We start from the raw sequence: 20,279 nt of genomic DNA on the forward strand, positions 1-20,279 counted from the left end.
ATATACTAATACTTAATACCATAAAGCTGAAGAGTTTGTTTGTTTGATTGAACGCGCTAATCTCAGGATACTGGTCCGATTTGAAAAATTCTTTCAGTGTTAGATAGCCCATTTATCGAGGAAGGCTATAGGCTATATATTATTCCCGTATACCTACGGGAACGGGAACCACGCAAATGAAACCGCGCGGCGTCAGCTAGTTTTAGTATAGATTTAGTTTTCGAAAACATAAAGCGCTATCTGCGCCTTAATGTATTTATAGTCCACAACTTTAGGCTTTTTACACAACAATATCACTGCTCAAAAAGGTTCTTTTAGGCGACACTTTTCGTTTCGATTCACATACATTTTATTTTTAATAATAAGCTTTACGGCTCTGGGTTCTAGCCCTTTTGAGCCCGGATTCACATACAATTAATTAATTATCTTGAACTAATTATAGAAGGACCTGCCTCGCAAGACGTTACCTCTCTGTCAATCAATCAACGATCTAACGCGTGTATACTTATATCGTATCGATGTTTCATTGTTGTAATCGTTTTCGTCGACTGAAAAAACTCCCTAATCATTCCGGTTTGTGTAGTAAGTAGTTCAATGGCATGAAAAATGGTCAACAACTTCTAATTCACTAAAAGATGACGTGACGTTCGATTTCAGTTTCACCTGATGGTAAGCGATGATGCAATCTAAGATTTTTTTTTTTATTGTTTACAAGTTAGCCCTTGACTACAATCTCACCTGATGGTAAGTGATGATGTAGTCTTAGATGGAAGCGGGCTAACTTGTAAGGAGGAGGATGAAAATCCACACCCCTTTCGGTTACGGCATCGTACCGGAACGCTAAATCGCTCGGCGGTACGTCTTTGCCGGTAGGGTGGTAACTAGCCACGGCCGAAGCCTTCCACCAGCCAGACCTGGTCCAATTAAGAAAACCTCAATCAGCCCAGTCGGGAATCCAACCCAGGACCTCCTTCTTGTAAATCCACCGCGCATACCACTGCGCCACGGAGGTCATCAAAAACATAATTATAATAAATAATAAATTTGTAATAAAAACAAGCATATCTAAAAGAAAAATAGATACTATTCTTCTAACGAACGAACAAACAGCAAAACATCGATCCATTAATTTAATATTCTGTGTACAGATTATATTATTCTTGTTAAATATTTTATTATTTATTTTTGTTAAATATTATCGATGACTGAGTTTACCTCGTACCCTTCAAAAAACGACAGACAATTTTGTTGCTGCATTTGGGTGCGATCCATTTCCATTTCTAATTCCTCTATGTTAAATATATAGAGTTTGCACAAAAACAATACAAACGACATAAAAAGAACCCAAGCAGACATGAGTCACAAACCATTATGAAAAATAAAGATATTGAGTTTTATGGGTATTAAATGTGCATTTATAAAATTAAATTATAACTTTAATTATTTTATAAATGTCGTATTTTCATATCAAAAGAAGAAAGAAGTTGTAATTAAAACGATGATTTCTTTTATTTTAATGTGAATTTAACCTTTCATTTATTGCAGAATTACCATATACTATGATAATTTTTTGGATTTTGTATTAATAAGTGAAAGAAGATTTGACATTTGACAGTTCACACTTCACAGCACAGAACACTACTTTATTTCCTGTCTATGACTAATACTCCTACTTATATATCAGTATTCGTTAATGATTCGTTAACTAAATCCAGTCTGTCGTGCGTATTTTCTTCCCTTGTAATTTTTGTTATTTCGTTTTGTTCTCGTTTCGTTGTTATTGTTAATTATAGTTTATTTGTTGTTTGTTTACTGTTTTTACCCGACTGCAAGAAGGGTTATGTTTTTCGCGCGTATCTTGTATGTATGTATGTAATATTCTTTATTACCTCATATCTTCCAAACCGTTGAACGGATTTACGTAATTCAGATAACGTTAGATTTGTTTTAATAACCCAAGTGTTCTTCGATAGGTGAAATTAGAAAAAAAAAACCAACAAGACGACTGTGAGACGCTATAGAATCGGGGTGAAGTTTTTTTTTTGTGAATATTGCAACATGCGAATCAAATTCAAGGGATTTTTGTGAGAATTTCAAAATAGTATATCATGGCCATGTTAAAAAAACTACAATTAGGATAACGTTATTTATTAATTCTAATATTAATTAAGTCTATACATAATACGCGAGGCGGACGACTATAAGGTGCGAGGTTTCTGAAGTGTAGTTATAAAACACCTAAAATAGACTAAAAGAAATATATTGATTATAAAAATCGGACAAGTGCGAGTCGGATTCGGCCACCGAGGGTTGCGTAGATTTTTTGAATATTTACTTAATTTCGGTTGGACTTAGGTATACATTATCGTTCTTTGTAACAAACGTAACCAATAAATCCGAAATTCACCATCTATCGTAACTAAAAAGTGTGAAATAAATTAATTAATTAAACAAATATAAAAACCCGGCATAAATGATATAAAAATTGATCAAACTAAAGTCGGGACCTAATAAAAAATGTAGACGAATTTCTATTCAATATAATAGGTCCCGACTGTTTTCTAATTGTTTTCTACACTTCTGGACTGAGCTTTTTTTCTTTTCAGTTTTTTTATCATTTATGCAGTCGGGTTTTTTATCAGTTTAATTAATTAATTTTATTTAGTAAGAAAATTAGTGAACCGGAGCTTGGTACTAGCCGGAGCAGTTATTCCGCGTTGCTATTGTTTCCGTGACCAAAAAAGAAACGTACGAATCAATCACCCTTATCGTCCTCCGAGAAAACCGTTTTGATTAATGTGTTTAAATATGTCGAGGAAACCTTATGCTTGCTTCTACATAATAAAGAAACAAAACTATAAGAGTTCTTTATTGCCTACGGAACCCTTAATATAAGTGAAGCATTATCTGTTTGATAAATAACAGGATATATTATATAGGAATATAGAATTAAAAAAATATTTGTTTATCACAGGAAGTTTTATTTCATGATAATATTCGTAAATAATGATAAAATGTTGAGCACCCCTGAGTCAGCTGTTTTTGTTTGTTTACATAGTTTAAAATACCTACTCAATTTGACTATAGTTTTGGAAAACTTATCGCGCCATCTTTGTGTAGATGTTGAAAACAGTACCTACAGGGGATATGGAGGTAAACCCACCACCCCAGTTCCAATGCGGGTTGGTGGGCTTATGGTGATAATGTTAATTCGTTTATCGACCATTATCAAAGTCAAAACTCATTTATTTCAGTTACAAGCTCTTTCGAAACGTCAGATAATATTAAACTTAAGATAATGGTGATAATAATTATTCGAAAACTTAAAATTAAAGTTACGAGGGTTCCAAACGCGCCTTGGTCCGAGAAGAGCCAACAACGTGTAATACTTATCAAGTTTTGAGTGACGCATTCGGAGGGCGTAGGTTCGAATCCGGTTCAGGGCATGCACCTCCAAATTTTCAGTTGTGTGCATTGGGCCAGCGTGGTGGAATATAGGCGTAACCCTTTCTAAGAGGAGACTCGTGCTCAATAGTGAGCCGAATATGGGTTGATAATGATGATGATGATGAAAGTTTTTGGTGTTTTAGGGGGTAATCTCTGGATCTATTGAACCGATTTTGAAAATTATTTTACCACTGGAGAGCCACGTTATTTGCGAGTGTCATAGGCTGTTTTATCCCGTATTCCCACGGGAATGGGAACTACTCGGGAAGCGCGGGGCGTCGGTCGGTCGTGTTTCATTTAAAAATAATTTATTATAGTAAACAAAATTAAACTTAAATTGTAAAGAGTTGATTTTATTGTTTGGCTCACGCCGCGTTGCAAGAACCAGCTCATGATTAAGGGCTCCGTATGGTTTCGAATTTAATTAAAAGGAAGGAAAAGACATACCAGCGAGAAACCTGCATAGCAGAGAGTTTTCTTAATTCTCTGCGTGTGTGAAGTCTGCCAATCCGCATTGGGCTAGCATGGTGGACTATTGGCCTAACCCCTGTCATTCTGAGAGGAGACTCGAGCTCAACAGTGAGCCGAATATGGGTTGATAACAAACGAATGAATTTATTTACTTAATAAAAAAATAAATTATTCTTGTGTGAAGCCTGCCATCCGCTTTGGGCCAGCCTGGTGGACTATTGGCCTGTCATTCTGAGATGAGACTCGTGCTCAGCAGTGAGCTGATATGGGGATAATGATGATGAATAGGTTCGAAACTAGTCGGGCATAATCAGACTTTCGTGTTACGTGACTTTTAGTCGTGTTTTATTACAAAGTAATATGGGTAGATTCTTATTTATGGTTTGTTTGTTGTTTGGCTCTGAAACTACTGGACCGATTTGAAAGATTCTTTCACCAATGGAAAGCTACATTATCAGCGAACAACGCAGACTGTATTTTATTCCTGTATTTTCACGAGAAAGGGAACTACGCGGAAACCGCGGGGCGGGCGGCCAGTATTTTATAGACGTAATTTATTGTTGTAATCTAATCTTGGACAAATATTATAATTTTTTTCTTTTGTTTAGCTCACGCCGCGTTGCAAGAACCAGCTCATGATTAAGGGTCACTATATGTGCTTTCGAAACTATTACGACATAATCTTCTGTTGTTTCACGTGAGTTTTAGACGTTTTCTAATAAAGTAATATAGTTTACAATTGATTTTTTGTTTGTTTGTTGTTTTGCTCCGAAACTATTGGACCGATTTGAAAGATTCTTTCACCAATGGAAAGCTACATTATCAGCGAACAACGGAGGCTATATTTTATTCCTGTATTTACACGGAAACGGGAACTACGTTCGAAGCGCGGGCTAGGATTTTATATAGAGACGTAGTTTATTGTTGTAATTTATAGTAAACTTATGTAAAGAGGTAAGAATGGATTTTTTGGTTAGGCTCGCGTTGCAAGAACCAGCTCATAATTAAGGGCTCCGTATGGATTCGAAAGCAGTCGGGGATATTCCGGCTGTTGTGTCTGATTATGCTAGTCCGATAAGTATTGGTATGAATTTATTTATGTTTGTTCCTTGTTTGGCTTCGAAACTATTAGACCGATGCGAAAAATTCTTTCACCAATGGAAAGCTACATTATCAGCGAACAACGTAGGCTATATTTTATTCCTGTATTTCTACGGGAACAGTAACTACGCGGGAAGCGCGGGGCGGTCGGCTAGTATTTTTAGATAGACATCATTTATTATTGCAATCTAATCTAAACAAATATTTTTTTGTTTGACTCACGCCGCGTTACAAGAACCAGCTTATGATTAAGGGCTTTGTAAGGACTGGAAACTATTCGGGCATAATCCTACTTTTGTTTTACGTGAGTTTTAGTCGTGCTATTAAGTAGGTACTAGTAAATTATATTATTTTGGTAGGAATTTATTTATGTTTATTTGTTATTTTGCTCCGAAACTATTCGAGCGATGTGAACTATTCTTGCACCATTGGAAAGCTTCATTATCAGCGAGCAACATGGGCTTTGTTTTATTCCTATATTTTTACGGGAACGGGAACTACGCGGGAACCGCGGGGCGTCGGCTACGGTTTTGTATAGACATAATTTATTAGTGCAATCTTATCTTGACAAATTTATTTAATTATATATATTTTTTTGTTTAGCTCACGCCGCGTTGCAAGAACCAGCTCATGATTAAGGGTCCTGAATGGTTCCGAAACGAGTCTGGCGTAATCTTCTGTTGTTTCACGTGAGTTTAAAGACGCTTTCTGATAAAGTAATATAGTTTAGAATAGGGATGATGACAGTTTTTTAAATTGTATATAAATTAAGAGTATACTAATAGTAAAGCAATTTTGTAAAAGGAACAGGGTATCTGCGATCATTACTTTCGGAGCTACAGGGATTTAAAGGGTCAGATTTGCGGCGCTGCCGCGGATCCCTGAAAAACGCCCCATACAAAATGGCTCGAAAAAATGACGTCATAGGCAATGTAGTGATCGTTAGATTTGTATGCGCGTTCAAACAAAATTACTAATATCTTTGTTATTTGTGCGTTTATCTTTATAGTTCATATATTAAAAAATGTCACATTTAATGTAAGGAAGCTAAAACTGTATGAATTTTCATCTAATTACGATAAAAAAAATTTAGTAGTTTTTGAAATTTTATAATCTCATTTATTTTGCAAATATCCAGACAATCTTTGCTTTTTATGTATAAATTAGTTAACATTGACCTTATTTACCCGAATGTATCATAAAAATCAATATATTCAAACCTAGTCATCATCCCCATTGATTTTGTGTTTGTTTGTTGTTTTTCTCCGAAACTATTGGACCGATTTGAAAAATTCTTTCACCAATGGAAAGCTACATTATCAGCGAACAACGCAGGCTATGTTTTATTCCTGTGTTTTCACGGAAACGGGAACTATGCGGGAAGCGCGGGGCGTCAGCTAGGATTTTAAATAGACATCAATTATTATATAGACATCAATTATTATATTTTTGCTTGACTCACGCTGCGTTGCAAGAACCAGCTCATGATTAAGGGCTCCGTATGGGTTCGATACTAGTCGGGCATGATTTGACTGTTGTTTGAGTTTTAGATATAATAAAGTAATATAGGTAGGAATTTATTAATGTTTGTTTGTTCTTTGTTTAGCTCCGGGACGACTGGAACGATAGCAAAACTTCTTCCGCCGATGGAAAGCTACATTATCAGCGAGCAACAACTTTAAGACTGTATTTCCACGGGAATTTGAACTATGCACGGCGTCCGCAATTGTAGGTAATTTATGAGATTAGATATTTTTTGTATGTTTTTGTGTATTTTTGATTAAAATTACCAAAAATGTTTACTTGATGCAATTAAAGGAGAGAGTGGAATACAAAAGTTTTTTTTTGAAAATTTTTCATTTGTCTGTGATTTTGTCCGTGTGTATCTCTGAAACTACTGGACGGATTATTATGCGGTTTTTATATGTATATTGATTTGGATTGGTCTGAAGTATTAGTAAGTGATTTTGAAATGTTTGTATGTATGTCTGTCTATTTGTTTGTGTCATAACTCAATAAGTAGTTAATGGATTTTCTTGAAAGTTTTATATATAGATTAGAATTTATCTGAAATATTATATGTGGGATATTGGTTAAAAGAAATACGGGATATATCTTCGTCTTAAGCACTTTATTTTAATTTTAATTATGCACAGCACTCTGTCGTCGTTCGCTTGTAATCCGCCATCTTCCAAACCTCTCTTGCATCCCTTTCACACACAAACACACTTGCTCGCTCTCTCCATACTACGTTCCGTTCTCCAATCCTACAATCGGCCATCCTGATCATGTCTGTCCTCAGACATGTCTCTTTCATTATGTTTCATCATTCAATACAAAATCATCATCTTTCATTCACCATAACACTCCATACAATATTTAATATTAACATCTAAACAACTAATATAGTAGAATCAAAAGATACATAAAAGTTTCAGGTAAACAGCCTTTACACAATTATTCTTTAAGACATTAGGTTACTTTAACATCATATTACACAAGTGACACACACAGGTTACACAATGTGAAATCTCATGTACCAAGTGTTACAACCTTAACAAATACTGAACAACTTTAACTGGTAAATTGTACTTAAAAGAAATCATATAAGAGAAAATCTACTTGCCATTTCAAATACAGTAAGTTAACCAAGACTTTTAAACTGTATACTAAAATTTACATTGTACCTCTTAATGTAGATAAGTACCTACAAACCATAACAACTAATAAAGAAATATTAAAATATGAAAACCTGTATTTCATTCATCACCTTTCATGAAAATCAACTAATATTTACCTATTCTGGAATATCTTCACCTTGAGGCCATCTTTTCATATAATCAGCTGCACTAGAAGTCTTAATAGGGCCTTCTGATGAACTGTCTATCTTTTCTAAGTCATATCGATCATTTCTCTTGACTTTTATCACTTTATATGGTCCTAAGTATATCGGTTTTAATTTCAAACCAGAGCCAAACTGAGTCCTCCTCGTAGCAACAATATCTCCAATATTATATTTAAAACTTTCTTTTCTCTTCTTATTAAAATTCCTTGTATTTTCATCCTGGATTTTAAGTATTTGTTCCTTAGCTTGTTTTCTAAGTTCTTCCCTATTTTCACCATATATTTTTATTCCTTCTTCCTGTAATAATTCTTGTAATTTTAAGTCTTCTTTTGTTCTCATTCTTGTGCCAATTAAAAGTTCAAATGGAGTTGTATTTATACTCCTCTGGAACGTACTGTTGATAGCTCTTTGTACTCGACTTACATGTCTATACCACTGGTTAGGTTTTTCTATACACAACTTCGTTAATAATGGAATAATAATTTTATTAATTCTTTCCACCTGTCCATTGCCTCTAGGAACTCCTGTTGTAATTGTTAGGTGTTGTATATTCTCTGCCTTACAATAATCAGTGAACTCGTGGCTGGTGAACGCTGTACCTTTGTCAGTTATAATTCTTCGTGGATTTCCAAAAACCTGCTGGTAGATTTCCAATTTATTTAGAGTCTCTCTGCTTGACGTAGACTTAGTTGGGAATAACCATACAAACTTTGTGAAGGCATCTACTATGGCCAATATATAATTATACTGCTTACTGGTGACGGTTAACGGTCCTACGTGGTCTAAATGAATCGTATCCAATGGTATGCTTTGCTTTTCTATTGGATACAGGAAACCCTCCTGTTTTCCTTCCTTCTTTGTGGCTAACAAGCATGGAATACAAGTAACAATAAAATCCTCTATCTTCTTATCCAATCCTGTTATGTAATATTCTTTTACAATTAATTCTTTCATTTTCTTCTTAGAAAAATGTCCATTGCTATGAACTCTTCTTAAAACTTCTTTTTCCATTGTATTTGGTATCACAAGTAATTTATTTTCTCCTTTGTAAAGCAAATCATTTTCTATCCAATAATCGTCATAATATGGTCTATCTTTCAATATCTTTTTTATAGCCATAAGCCCTTCGTCTTGATTCTGAGCTTGTCTCAACTTATCACTCAAGGTTATTAACCCTACATGAGGATATCGACTTAATGCATCAGCATGCCTCATTCTTGATCCTGAGCGATGTTCGACTTCAAAATCATATTCCGTGAGGAATAAAACCCATCTTGCCACTTTTGCAGTTAAGTCCTTCTTCTTTAAGGTCATTTCAAATGCTTTGCAGTCCGTAATTATTTTAAAGTGTATCCCGTACAGATAATGTCTAAATTTCTTTACACCTTCAACAATTGCCAAGGCTTCGAGTTCATAACTTGAATATTTACTCTGAGCACTGTTTGTCTTGCAGCTCATATAATGAACTGGGTGAAGTCCTGAATCAGGCCAATACTGCATCAAAATAGCTGAGTATGCTACACTAGAAGCATCTGTGTGCAGCTCCGTCTTCAATTTTGGATCAAAAATCTTTAACACCGGACTAGTAGCCAACTTTTCCTTTAGTATCTGAAATACTCGTCTTTGCTCGTCGTTAAAAATAAACTCATTTTCTTTTTTCAATAAATCTGTAAGTGGTTTAGCAATTAAAGCATAATTTTCAATATATTTCCTGAAATATGAGGTCAAACCAAGATAACTTTGAAGCTGTTTGATGTCCTTAGGTTCTGGGTACTTTAATACAGCATTAGTCTTCTCTGAGCTTGGTTTTATCTCTCCGTCCTTTATGTTGTGACCTAAATATTCAATTTCACGTTTAATAAGGTTAGCCTTTTTCCAATTAATCTGCAAACCATACTCTGAAGCTACTTTTAACACCAACTGGAGTCTTTCGACAGCTTGTTGTTCGTCTTTTGCTATAATTAGAATATCATCTATGAAAATCATCATAATCTCCTGTGCTATTAAATCTCTAAATATAATACTAACAAACCTCATAAAGTATTTGGGACATATAGACAAGCCGAAGGGAGCTCTAAGGAACTCGTACTGGCCATTATTTGTGACAAATGATGTGTACTGAACTGACTCTTCAGACACTCGTAAATGAAAAAATCCATTCTTAAGATCCAAGACACTAAAAACCTTAGCGCCATGTAATTTATCAATCATGTCATCAATAACTGGTAATGGAAACTCATCTTTAATCATTTTCTTATTTATCAAGCGATAATCTACACAAATCCTAACTGTACCATCCTTTTTTCTGACTAGTACCAAGGGACTACAATATTCTGAAAAACTCACCCGAATTATTCCTGTACTTAGCCACTCGCTAACCTGATCATCCACTAGTTTTTGTTCAACCAAAGATAATCTTCGAGGCCGCTGTTTAACAGGAATGTCGTCTTTGAGAATAATCTTCAACTGGATGGGTGCCTCTTTCACTTGAATCGGGTTATAACTTTGAATGCATTGTAACACCCGCTGTTTCACATTTGGGTCCAAGATATGATCAACTTCTACAATAGAATCTGAAAAACAAGACAACTTCGACATCCAACCCTCACATTCATTCAAAAACACAACTTTATCCCCATTTACTATCATGGTTATATTTTTTAAGAATTCCTGTCCTAATATCATATGAAATGGCATAACATCTTTAGTAACAATATGAAATAACACGTCTTTAAATTCTACATCGTCAATAGTTAAGTTAAACAACACTTTGCCTAAAGATTTCACTTGCGTATGTCCGAGTCCCGTTAAACATAAATAATCTTCGGAAATTCTCGCGCCGATCGCGTTAAAACACTCGTGAGATATTAAATTTACGTCGCTGCCCGTATCCACCAATGCTTTCATAGTAAATTCTTTCACTGTAACTTCTTTCATGGGCTTTCCGGGCATAATTTTGTTTTGAATTTGCATTACGTCAAAGTCCGCCGCAGACGCCGATCGTGACATGACACTGACAGTTCGATTTTCGTTAGGTTGGCAATCTGTCACAATGCCATAGTGCATATTGAACTGTTTCGCCGATCCGCCCACTGACGCGCTGCCGCTGGCGCTAGCGTCGCCTGTTTTGTTTTCTATTTTTGATGAACTTGGTCTTGCAGACGCCATATTTAATTTACATTCAGGTCCGTTCCTGTGTCCATAATTATTACAACCAAAACACTTTATCCCGTTTGGACACACCCGTGCTATGTGGGAACGATCACCACAATTAAAACACCTTCTATTCTGACCTTTATGTTGATCTGACCGCTCACTTATTATTTTATTTTCACTTGTAGTTACACTATCCGGCTTAGTTATAGGTATATTTTTAGTATGACTCGCACTCGACTTCGATTTCATTTTTTCATACAAAACTATTTTTTCTTTCAGCGCCGGGTAAGACGTAGCACCGTATAGTATAGATTTGTTTGATTCATGATCTTGAATGCCATCTATTATGTATTGCACGCCTACATAATCGGGAAACTTTGCTCTGCGTGCTAACTCCTTCATGTGTAACATATACTGATAATATGATTCATTTCGTCGTTTCTTGCGGGACGTCATAAGTTCGTGCATTTCCTTGATATTAACGGTATCTGGAAATTCTCTCTGCACTGCCGCCTTAAGGTCATCGTACGTCTTGAATGCTTTTTCACTCCTGAGCCACAGGGCCGCCGTGCCTATAAGTGACCTTCGTGCGAATATTAATTTTTGCTGTGCTGTCCATCTGAATATTTCAGCATTATCCTCGATGTCCTGCGCCCACTTCGATGATGATAACGTCTTGTCATCTCCGCTGAACTTAGGAATTCCATCCAGAAATAACGCCGCCATTGTGAAGTCCGCGTGGTCGTCGTCCGTAACACACTTTTCCACAATCACGTCTTTCAGTGACATCGTCGTAAATCGTCGTGATCCGTATTTCTTTTATATCCCGGACGAGCCCCCAAAACTGTGGGATATTGGTTAAAAGAAATACGGGATATATCTTCGTCTTAAGCACTTTATTTTAATTTTAATTATGCACAGCACTCTGTCGTCGTTCGCTTGTAATCCGCCATCTTCCAAACCTCTCTTGCATCCCTTTCACACACAAACACACTTGCTCGCTCTCTCCATACTACGTTCCGTTCTCCAATCCTACATATATATTGCTAATAATATGTTTGTATGTATGTCTGTTTGTTTGTTTGTTTGTGTCATAACTCGAAAACTATTAAATGGATATTTTGTGGAAGTTTTATATATATGTGACTTGAAGTATTAGTTATTGCTTTTGAAATGTTTGTACGTATGTCTGTTTGTTTGTTTGTGTCATAACTCAAGAACTATTTAACGGATTTCCTTGGAAGTTTTATATATAGATTTGGATTTATCTGAAGTATTAGTTATTGCTTTTGAAATTATTGTATGTATGTATGTCTGTTTGTTTATGTCATAACTCGAAAACTACTAAAGGGATTTTTATGCGGATTCTTCAAATAGATTAGGATTTATTTGAAGTATTAGTACGTGCTTTTGAAATGTTTGAATGTATGTATGTCTGTTTGTTTATGTCATAACTCGAAAACTATTAAATGGATTTTTTCGGAAGTTTTATATATAGATTAGGATTTATTTGAAGTATTAGTACGTGCTTTTGAAATGTTTGAATGTATGTCTGTTTGGATATTTGTGTTATAACTCGAAAAGTACTAAAGGGATTTTTATGCGGATTCTTTATATAGATTAGGATTTATTTGAAGTATTACTACGTGCTTTTGAAATGTTTGAATGTATGTCTATCTGTTTGTTTATGTCATAACTCAAAAACTATAAAATGGATATTTTTGGAACTTTTATATATAGATTAGGATTTATTTGAAGTATTAGTAAGTGATTTTGAAATGTCTGTATGTATGTTTGTTTGTTTGTTTGTATATGCTATAACTCGAAAACTACTAAACATATTTTTTTGGAAGTTTTATATATAAATTAGCATTGATTTGAAGTATTAGTAAATGTTTTTAGAATTTTTGTATGTATGTCTGTCTGTTTGTTTGTGTCATATCTCTTAAACTACTAAACCAATTTTTATGCGGTTTTCATAGAAAGTCTTAGTTAACTTAGTAATACTTACATATGTTATTAGAATTATTATATGTTTGTTAGTTTGTCTGTTTGTTAATTTGGATTAGCATAACTCGAAAAGTATTTATCCGATTTTGATGTGGTTTTTATAGAAAGTTTTAGATATGTTTGTAGTAAGTAAAATTGTTATTCATGTTTTTGTATGTATGTTAGTTTGTCTGTTTGTTTATTTTATTTGACATAACTCAAAAACTACTAAAGGGATTTTTATTCGGTTTTTATAGAAAGTCTTAGATTTCTTTGAAGTAAGTATAGCTGTAATTAAAATTTTTGTATGTATGTTAGTTTGTTTGTTTGTTCATTTGGATTAGTATATCTCGAAAACTATTAAACCAATTTTGATGCGGTTTTCACAGAAAGTCTTAGTTAACTTAGCAGTACTTAAATCTGGTATTAGAATTTTTGTATGTATGTTAGTTTGTCTGTTTGTAAATTTGTTTTAGCATAACTCGAAAAGTACTGAATCGATTTGTATGCGGTTTTCATAGAAAGTCTTAGCTAAGTTAGCGATGAACAAAAATGTTATTAAAATTTTTGTATGTATGTTAGTTTGTCTGTTACGCATAACTCGGAAAGTATTGAACCGATTTTAATGTTGTTTATACATAATGAATAAGCTTAGTTTGGAGTATTCGAAACTGCTGTTAAAATAATTTTATGTGTGTTTGTTTGTTAGTTTATGGTGTAACTCGAAAAGTATTGGATGGATTTTTATGTTATTTATATTGAATTGTATGGTTTATTTGATTGATTTTGTATTTGTAGAATTAAAAAAAAAATGAAATATGTAATTATCTACTTTTTTTTTGTGTAATTATTAAAAAAAATAATAGTAAAAATAATATGTATGTTTACTTGTTACAGAGTTTCTTGCAACATGCCACCCAAGACTAGCGGTAAGGCCGCCAAGAAATCCGGCAAGGCGCAAAAGAACATCTCCAAGTCCGACAAAAAGAAGAAGAAGCACAAGAGGAAGGAGAGCTACGCCATCTACATCTACAAAGTGCTCAAGCAGGTCCACCCAGACACCGGCATCTCCAGCAAGGCCATGTCCATCATGAACTCCTTCGTGAACGACATATTCGAACGCATCGCCGCCGAAGCTTCTCGTCTGGCCCACTACAACAAGAGGTCGACTATAACCTCCAGGGAGGTGCAGACGTCCGTGAGGCTGTTGCTGCCCGGGGAGCTGGCCAAGCACGCAGTCAGCGAAGGCACAAAGGCCGTCACCAAGTACACCAGTTCTAAGTGAGGACCCGGTGTGGACGTTGTCTAGTCTCGTCGCTTCGCTACAATTGATAAAATTGATAATAAAAGGCCCTTTTCAGGGCCACAAAAACATTCCTTCATATAATATTAGTAATAGTCGTTATTTTTATTACCTTGTACTGAGTGCACTGCACGGGAGTTATAGATACATATAGATATATACATATACATACAGGCAGGCAGGTAGGTAGGTAGGTAGGTAGGTAGGTAAGTACATCATGAAGTGCATACGTCTCAATGATATTAATGAATGAATGGGCTGTAAACAAAACAAAAGAAAACAATACATCGATGCGTAATTATTATTTAGAACTTACTTAACAATATAATTTTTATGACGTAGGTTGTAAACCAACCTGTGAAATACTTGCCGGGGATTAAGATAATGTAAAAAAGAAGTATAATGATAGTTGGTAGTTAACAATAGTTAGTTAATTGATTGGCCGAATCAGTGTATTGTTCGTCTTATGATGGTAATAATAGCAATAGTTTTTTTTTTTTTTTTTTCTTTATTTTTTTTTTTTTGCGTGATCGTGAGAGGTTCTGGATTCGGTTCGATTTATTTAATTTGTTTTATTTTATTACTAGTGTAGTGGGTAGGTACATTATTCCCCCCCCCCCCCCCCAAAAAAAAATTAAATAATAATTTTTATAAATCAACTAAAATAAACCAGCCGAGAGAAGGTCGTGCCGCGTCTCGCTCCCGCGTGAGCGCGTCTCTGTCTTGCGCCCCACACCTCTCCCCCCCGTCTGTTCATACCATTCTACAAAACTCGAAAATACGAGCCGCGTTTATCATTCATTCCCCGTACGTTGAACGACGCGCGCGCTCATATCGTTCGAATTCTATTTTGGTTTTTCCTAAAGTTCCGTTTAGAGGAGGCATCATGGCTCGTACGAAGCAGACCGCTCGCAAGTCAACCGGTGGTAAAGCACCGCGCAAGCAGCTGGCCACGAAGGCGGCCCGCAAGAGCGCCCCGGCCACCGGCGGCGTCAAGAAACCTCATCGCTACAGGCCCGGCACCGTGGCCCTCCGTGAGATCCGTCGCTACCAGAAGAGCACCGAGCTCCTGATCCGCAAGCTGCCGTTCCAGCGGCTGGTGCGCGAGATCGCGCAGGACTTCAAGACCGACCTCCGCTTCCAGAGCTCCGCCGTGATGGCGCTGCAGGAGGCCAGCGAGGCTTACCTAGTGGGGCTCTTCGAAGACACCAACCTGTGCGCGATCCACGCCAAGCGCGTCACCATTATGCCGAAGGACATTCAGCTCGCGCGCAGGATCAGAGGCGAACGCGCCTAAGATGCGCCTCGCATCATAGTGCCGTTACCGGTGCGATCAAACATTGATCGAAAAAAAAAAGGCCCTTTTCAGGGCCGCAAATATTTCTATTGAATCACTTAATCACCTACTATTATTATTAAACTCTAACCTACTTGCTGTCTATAATGATATAATATGATATCATCGCCGCATATATAGTATTATCGTTATGATTATTATTGAAAATCTATCTACCTATGTATCCTAATAATGAAATTGGGTAACTATCAGTACATACATATGGGCCAGTACACAAAACAACAAGACAAAAGTGACACTCGAACACATACTTGCCCACAAGACAAGCACACATAAGTACATACGTTCACGTAGTACACAATTTTTAGATAATTATTATTATAATGCTTACCCTAGTTAAAAACCGTGTGCACGCCACTGAACGTACACTACATACATACATACATACATACATACATACATACATCATCTCGAAAAAAAAAAAAAAAAAAAAAAAAAAAAAAAACAATAATAATAATAATAATAATAGCATTGATTTTTTTTTTTTTTAAGTAAGATTGAAGAACGAAGAAAAAAAAAAAAGAAAAAAAAAAAAAAAAGAGCGCGCTTCCAACGCTTAAATAGTATCCCCTCCTCGACGAAACACTGCGAAGCGCCCCCCCCCCCCCCCCCCTCCCCCCTCATACCGCCACTCTAGAGTTATTACGTCCCTCTCCATCCAGCCGCGAATAACACATGACAGAAGCGATACGATATAGCGACTACGTACCCTATCGTATAAATGCGCGCGGAGAAGCGCGGCTTAGATCACTCTGATCTTGGCAGCCGACCCGTGCGGTTGTCTTTCTGGGCTCTTCAGCCATTCAACCTCACGGTGGCGGTCACCAATATCTGGGATTTCTCGGAATTCCATTCCGCTGATTTTTGTTTCATTTTAAATCAGGTCAGACTGGCTAGTTTCGTCTAGTTTTTGTCTTGATCACTGTTCCGTTCAGTGTTGTGTTCTGTGTTCTGTGCTACGTTGTTTTAGTGTAGTTTAGTGGTTCCAGCCCGTGAGTACACTAGAATAAGACTAGGTACACCCACGTCACCTAAAGGCGTGAACCCATTAGGGTCACACAGTAGGCACACACCTCCCCGCCTCGGTGGGGAGGCCCAGATAGCTCCGGGGTCCACTATGGACCCCAATTCCGTTCCCCCGCCTTACCTGGAGGCCCTCTTCAAGGACCTCCGGGAAAAATTTCCAGGTTATCTGGAATCGTTCTTGTCTGCGCAACCGGTTGCGCTAACAAAGCAGGTAGGCAGTCGTCCCCTTCCGGGAAACGCCGCCGCACCCCCCGCGACCCCCGCGACCCCCGCGACCCCCGCGACCCCCGCTACCCCCGCGTCCCGTGTCCACGTGCTACCTGCGCAGGTAGCGCGCCCGTTGCAGGCCAGCATACCGGCATCCCGCGACCCGAGACTAGTAGCCTCTCGGCCCCTTCCGGGCCGCTCGGCTATTTCGACTCCGTCCGTAGGGACTAGCGCGCCTAACGCGAACCCCGGGCCCTCAGCCCACCCCAAGGGAGCCCTGCCCTCCCAACCAAGTTCGGTCCATAGGCCTTCAGCCATGGAAGTCTGCGAAGTCCCAGACTCACCGGCTTCACCGGCCCCGGAATCCATCGACGAAGGCTTCACCGTCGTCGTTGGCAACAGAAAGAGGCGCAAGGCCTCTAAAAACTCTCAAAACAAGGTCACTGTGACTGAGAGCAAATCTCAGTCACAAACCCGTACCGATTCTGAGTCCCAAACAGACTCCGAAAGCGAGGATTCTCCCATGGAGGAACCTCGCAAGGAGAAGATCCCGCCCCTGATTATCAGGGATAAAGACGCATGGGCGACGAAAGTAGTCCCCATGCTAATTAAGGACAAACGTCCCATCCCAACCGCGAACCTCATGTCATATGGCATTCGCGCGGTGTGTGCTACTTCGAACGATTATAGGCACTTAACCTCATTATTGCGGTCGAACGCAATAGGATATCACACTTACGCTCTCCCCGAAGAGCGAGTCCTCCGCGTGGTAATCCGCGGTCTCCCGAAGGAGCTCAATACTGAGCATATCAAAGCTGACCTCATCGCACAGGAGCTCCCTGTGCATGAGGTCCACCGAATGTACCGCACGCGTACAAAGGAGCCCCTTGACCTCGTCTTGGCAATCCTCGACCTCTCTCCAGAGGGCAAGAGGATTTACAACCTCAGGGCCATCTGCCACCTTTCCGGCCTCTCCTTTGAGAAGCCAAATAATAGAGGCCAAATTGGCCAATGTCACCGATGCCAATTATATGGCCACAGTCAGAAAAACTGTTTCGCCCGTCCCAGGTGTGTAAAGTGCCTGGGAGACCACGGCACAGTAGATTGCCCCCGAAAGGAGCGGATCGCTGAAGTGCCCCCAAGCTGCGTGCTGTGCGGCGAAGCCGGTCATCCCGCGAACTATCGCGGATGCCGGAAGGCCCCACAGCCAGGCAAGCGAAGGGGTAGGGCAGCGGGTCGTAAACCTGCGGCTAAAAAGCCCGCTCAACAGTTTGTGCCTGCGCCGGTGCCTACCACCAACGCATGGTGCAAACCTTTATATGGAGCGCCTATCGCTCCCAGAGCGGCACCGGCTTCCCCGGTCGCCCCTCAGCCCCCGAGGGCTGCCCCCGCGGCCCACACCAGTCCCAAGGCCCCTCAGGCCCAAACAAACGTGCATCAGAAGACCTCTGAGTACTTGAGCGCATTTAGCATGGAGGAGTTCGACCTCTTCATTGATAAATGCAAAGTAGACCCCTGTAGGGCTCACCTCGAGCACAGTAGCATGCTCCGCGCGATGGAGAATTTTAAAAATTTCTTAAATGGCGCACAACGGTAGATTAAAACCGCGTTCCCTGACTGTCGGCTACTATAACGTAGACGGGCTTAACGATAACATACTCGGGGTCCGCGAATGGATACGCGACCACAAACCGGACATCTTTTTGGTGCAAGAGACCTTCTTGAAACCTAGCCTTCGCGATCCCAAAATAGGGAATTACGTAATGATTAGAAACGACCGGACCACCCAAAGGAAGGGAGGTACAGCTATTTATTACAGAAGGGCTCTTCACTGCACTCCTCTCGATCCTCCCGAGCTTATTAACATGGAAGTCTCAGTATGTCAGGTCAGTATGACCGGCCATTCGCCGATCACACTGGTTTCAATCTATCAAAAAGGTAATAAACACCTACTAGAGAGTGACATTCAGACACTCCTCTCTTTAAGCGACTCCGTCATCCTAGCCGGTGACTTTAATGCCAAACATACCAGCTGGTTTAACACTTATAATAACTCTAGAGGACGGACTCTAAGAAGACTGACTGACCGTGAAGACGCCAATTTCATTTTGCTCACCCCTGACAAACCAACACGTTACCAGAGACTGACCGACAGACATAACCAAAATCCGAGCGTACTGGATCTGGCACTTCTAAAGAACATCGCTCTTGAAGCGAGTCCATTGGAGGTGTTTTCAGATATAGTCTCAGACTCGGACCACCGACCAGTCATACTCCAGATTGGCCCCCCGCCCTCCACGACCCCCCCGACCAAAATTATAATCAATTACGCGAGACTGTCTGAGCGTCTCAAGTCCATGGCTTCACAGCACCTAGACCAAATTCCTGACGAGATAGGGACGTTAGCAGAAGCGCTCGCAGCTTCCTCAAATCTAAATGGTCATATTCGCGAAGCAATAAATGATTGCACTAAGGTGGTCCCTGCCTCCAGCACGGCCCCCTTGTCGTCGGACTTACGGGTCCTATTTACAGATAGAAACGCCCAGCAAAGACGCTATGACTCTGAACCGACACGACAAAACGCGAGTCTACTCTGGACTCTCCAAAGACGGTGCAAGCGTCGCTTGCGCTGGCGTTTTGACAGACAATGGGACGACCGACTGAGAGAGCTCGAGCCATCGCACGTAGCATTCTACGACGTGGCGAGACATCTCAAAGCCGACCGTCTCGCGGCCACCCCACCTCTCAAACGCCCTGGCCTCCCGAACGCGATCGAGGATATCGATAAGGCCGAATGCCTAGCCGACAGTCTGGAAGCCCAGTGCACTCCGAGCACTACGGCACTCGTAAAATCACACGCGAAGAAAGTGAAGTCCGAACTCACTTCTATACTATCTCGCCCCCCGGACGGAGTCGAAATTACCCCCACGTCATGCGAGGAAGTCTCTGCGGTTATAAAGGGTCTGCGCAAAAAGAAGGCCCCGGGGCCAGATAAGATTAGTAATAAAGCACTAAAGCTTCTCCCGGTCCAGATAATCAACCTCCTGGTGAACATCTTCAATGTTCTCCTAGCCCACTGCGCCTTCCCAGACGCATGGAAAGAAGCCACGGTCATTGGCATCCACAAGCCGGGTAAACCCCGTGACCTCCCGACTAGCTACCGTCCAATTAGCCTGCTCAACACCATTGGCAAGGTGTATGAGATAATCATTTTGAATCGTTTAAAAGCCATTTGCGATGAGAAGCAACTTCTCATCAATCAACAATTTGGATTTCGATGTAAACACTCGTGTGTTCATCAAGTGCACCGCCTCACGGAGCACATTCTAACCGGTTTCAATAAATTCTATAACCCTATCGCCACCGGGGCGCTCTTC

At 39.3% G+C, this 20,279-nt stretch overlaps 3 protein-coding genes across 3 annotated transcripts; 2 read left to right on the forward strand and 1 right to left on the reverse strand.

The window, feature by feature from the left end:
• Positions 1–9,168: 9,168 nt before the first annotated feature.
• LOC128199515 (uncharacterized) lies at positions 9,169–12,067 on the reverse strand. The gene is made up of 2 exons (XM_052889466.1): positions 10,211–12,067; positions 9,169–9,819 (listed from the first exon to the last, which is right to left on the reverse strand). Exons 1-2 carry the CDS (start codon positions 11,807–11,809, stop codon positions 9,775–9,777), a joined length of 1,644 nt encoding a protein of 547 aa, XP_052745426.1. The 5' UTR covers positions 11,810–12,067; the 3' UTR covers positions 9,169–9,774.
• A 1,839-nt stretch (positions 12,068–13,906) lies between these two features.
• Positions 13,907–14,401, forward strand: LOC128198021 (histone H2B). Its single transcript, XM_052889470.1, has one exon. It carries the CDS (start codon positions 13,920–13,922, stop codon positions 14,292–14,294), a length of 375 nt encoding a protein of 124 aa, XP_052745430.1. The 5' UTR covers positions 13,907–13,919; the 3' UTR covers positions 14,295–14,401.
• Positions 14,402–14,540: 139 nt separating this feature from the next.
• Positions 14,541–15,690, forward strand: LOC112049496 (histone H3). The gene has a single exon (XM_052889471.1). It carries the CDS (start codon positions 15,199–15,201, stop codon positions 15,607–15,609), a length of 411 nt encoding a protein of 136 aa, XP_052745431.1. The 5' UTR covers positions 14,541–15,198; the 3' UTR covers positions 15,610–15,690.
• The last annotated feature ends 4,589 nt before the right edge of the window (positions 15,691–20,279 follow it).

Source organism: Bicyclus anynana, chromosome 26, assembly GCF_947172395.1.
Source record: "Bicyclus anynana chromosome 26, ilBicAnyn1.1, whole genome shotgun sequence".
NCBI classification, from domain to species: domain Eukaryota; kingdom Metazoa; phylum Arthropoda; class Insecta; order Lepidoptera; family Nymphalidae; genus Bicyclus; species Bicyclus anynana.

What these genes read in the sequence shown, in the direction of transcription:
- LOC112049496 (XM_052889471.1), top strand. Translation starts at nt 15,199, where the DNA reads ATGGCTCGTACGAAGCAGACCGCTCGCAAGTCAACCGGTGGTAAAGCA.
- LOC128199515 (XM_052889466.1), bottom strand. Translation starts at nt 11,809, where the DNA reads ATGTCACTGAAAGACGTGATTGTGGAAAAGTGTGTTACGGACGACGAC. An exon ending in TAAGTACAGGAATAATTCGG is followed by an intron (nt 9,820 to 10,210) that starts GTGAGTTTTTCA and finishes TTCTAATTATAG; the next exon opens with CAAAAGACGAACAACAAGCT.
- LOC128198021 (XM_052889470.1), top strand. Translation starts at nt 13,920, where the DNA reads ATGCCACCCAAGACTAGCGGTAAGGCCGCCAAGAAATCCGGCAAGGCG.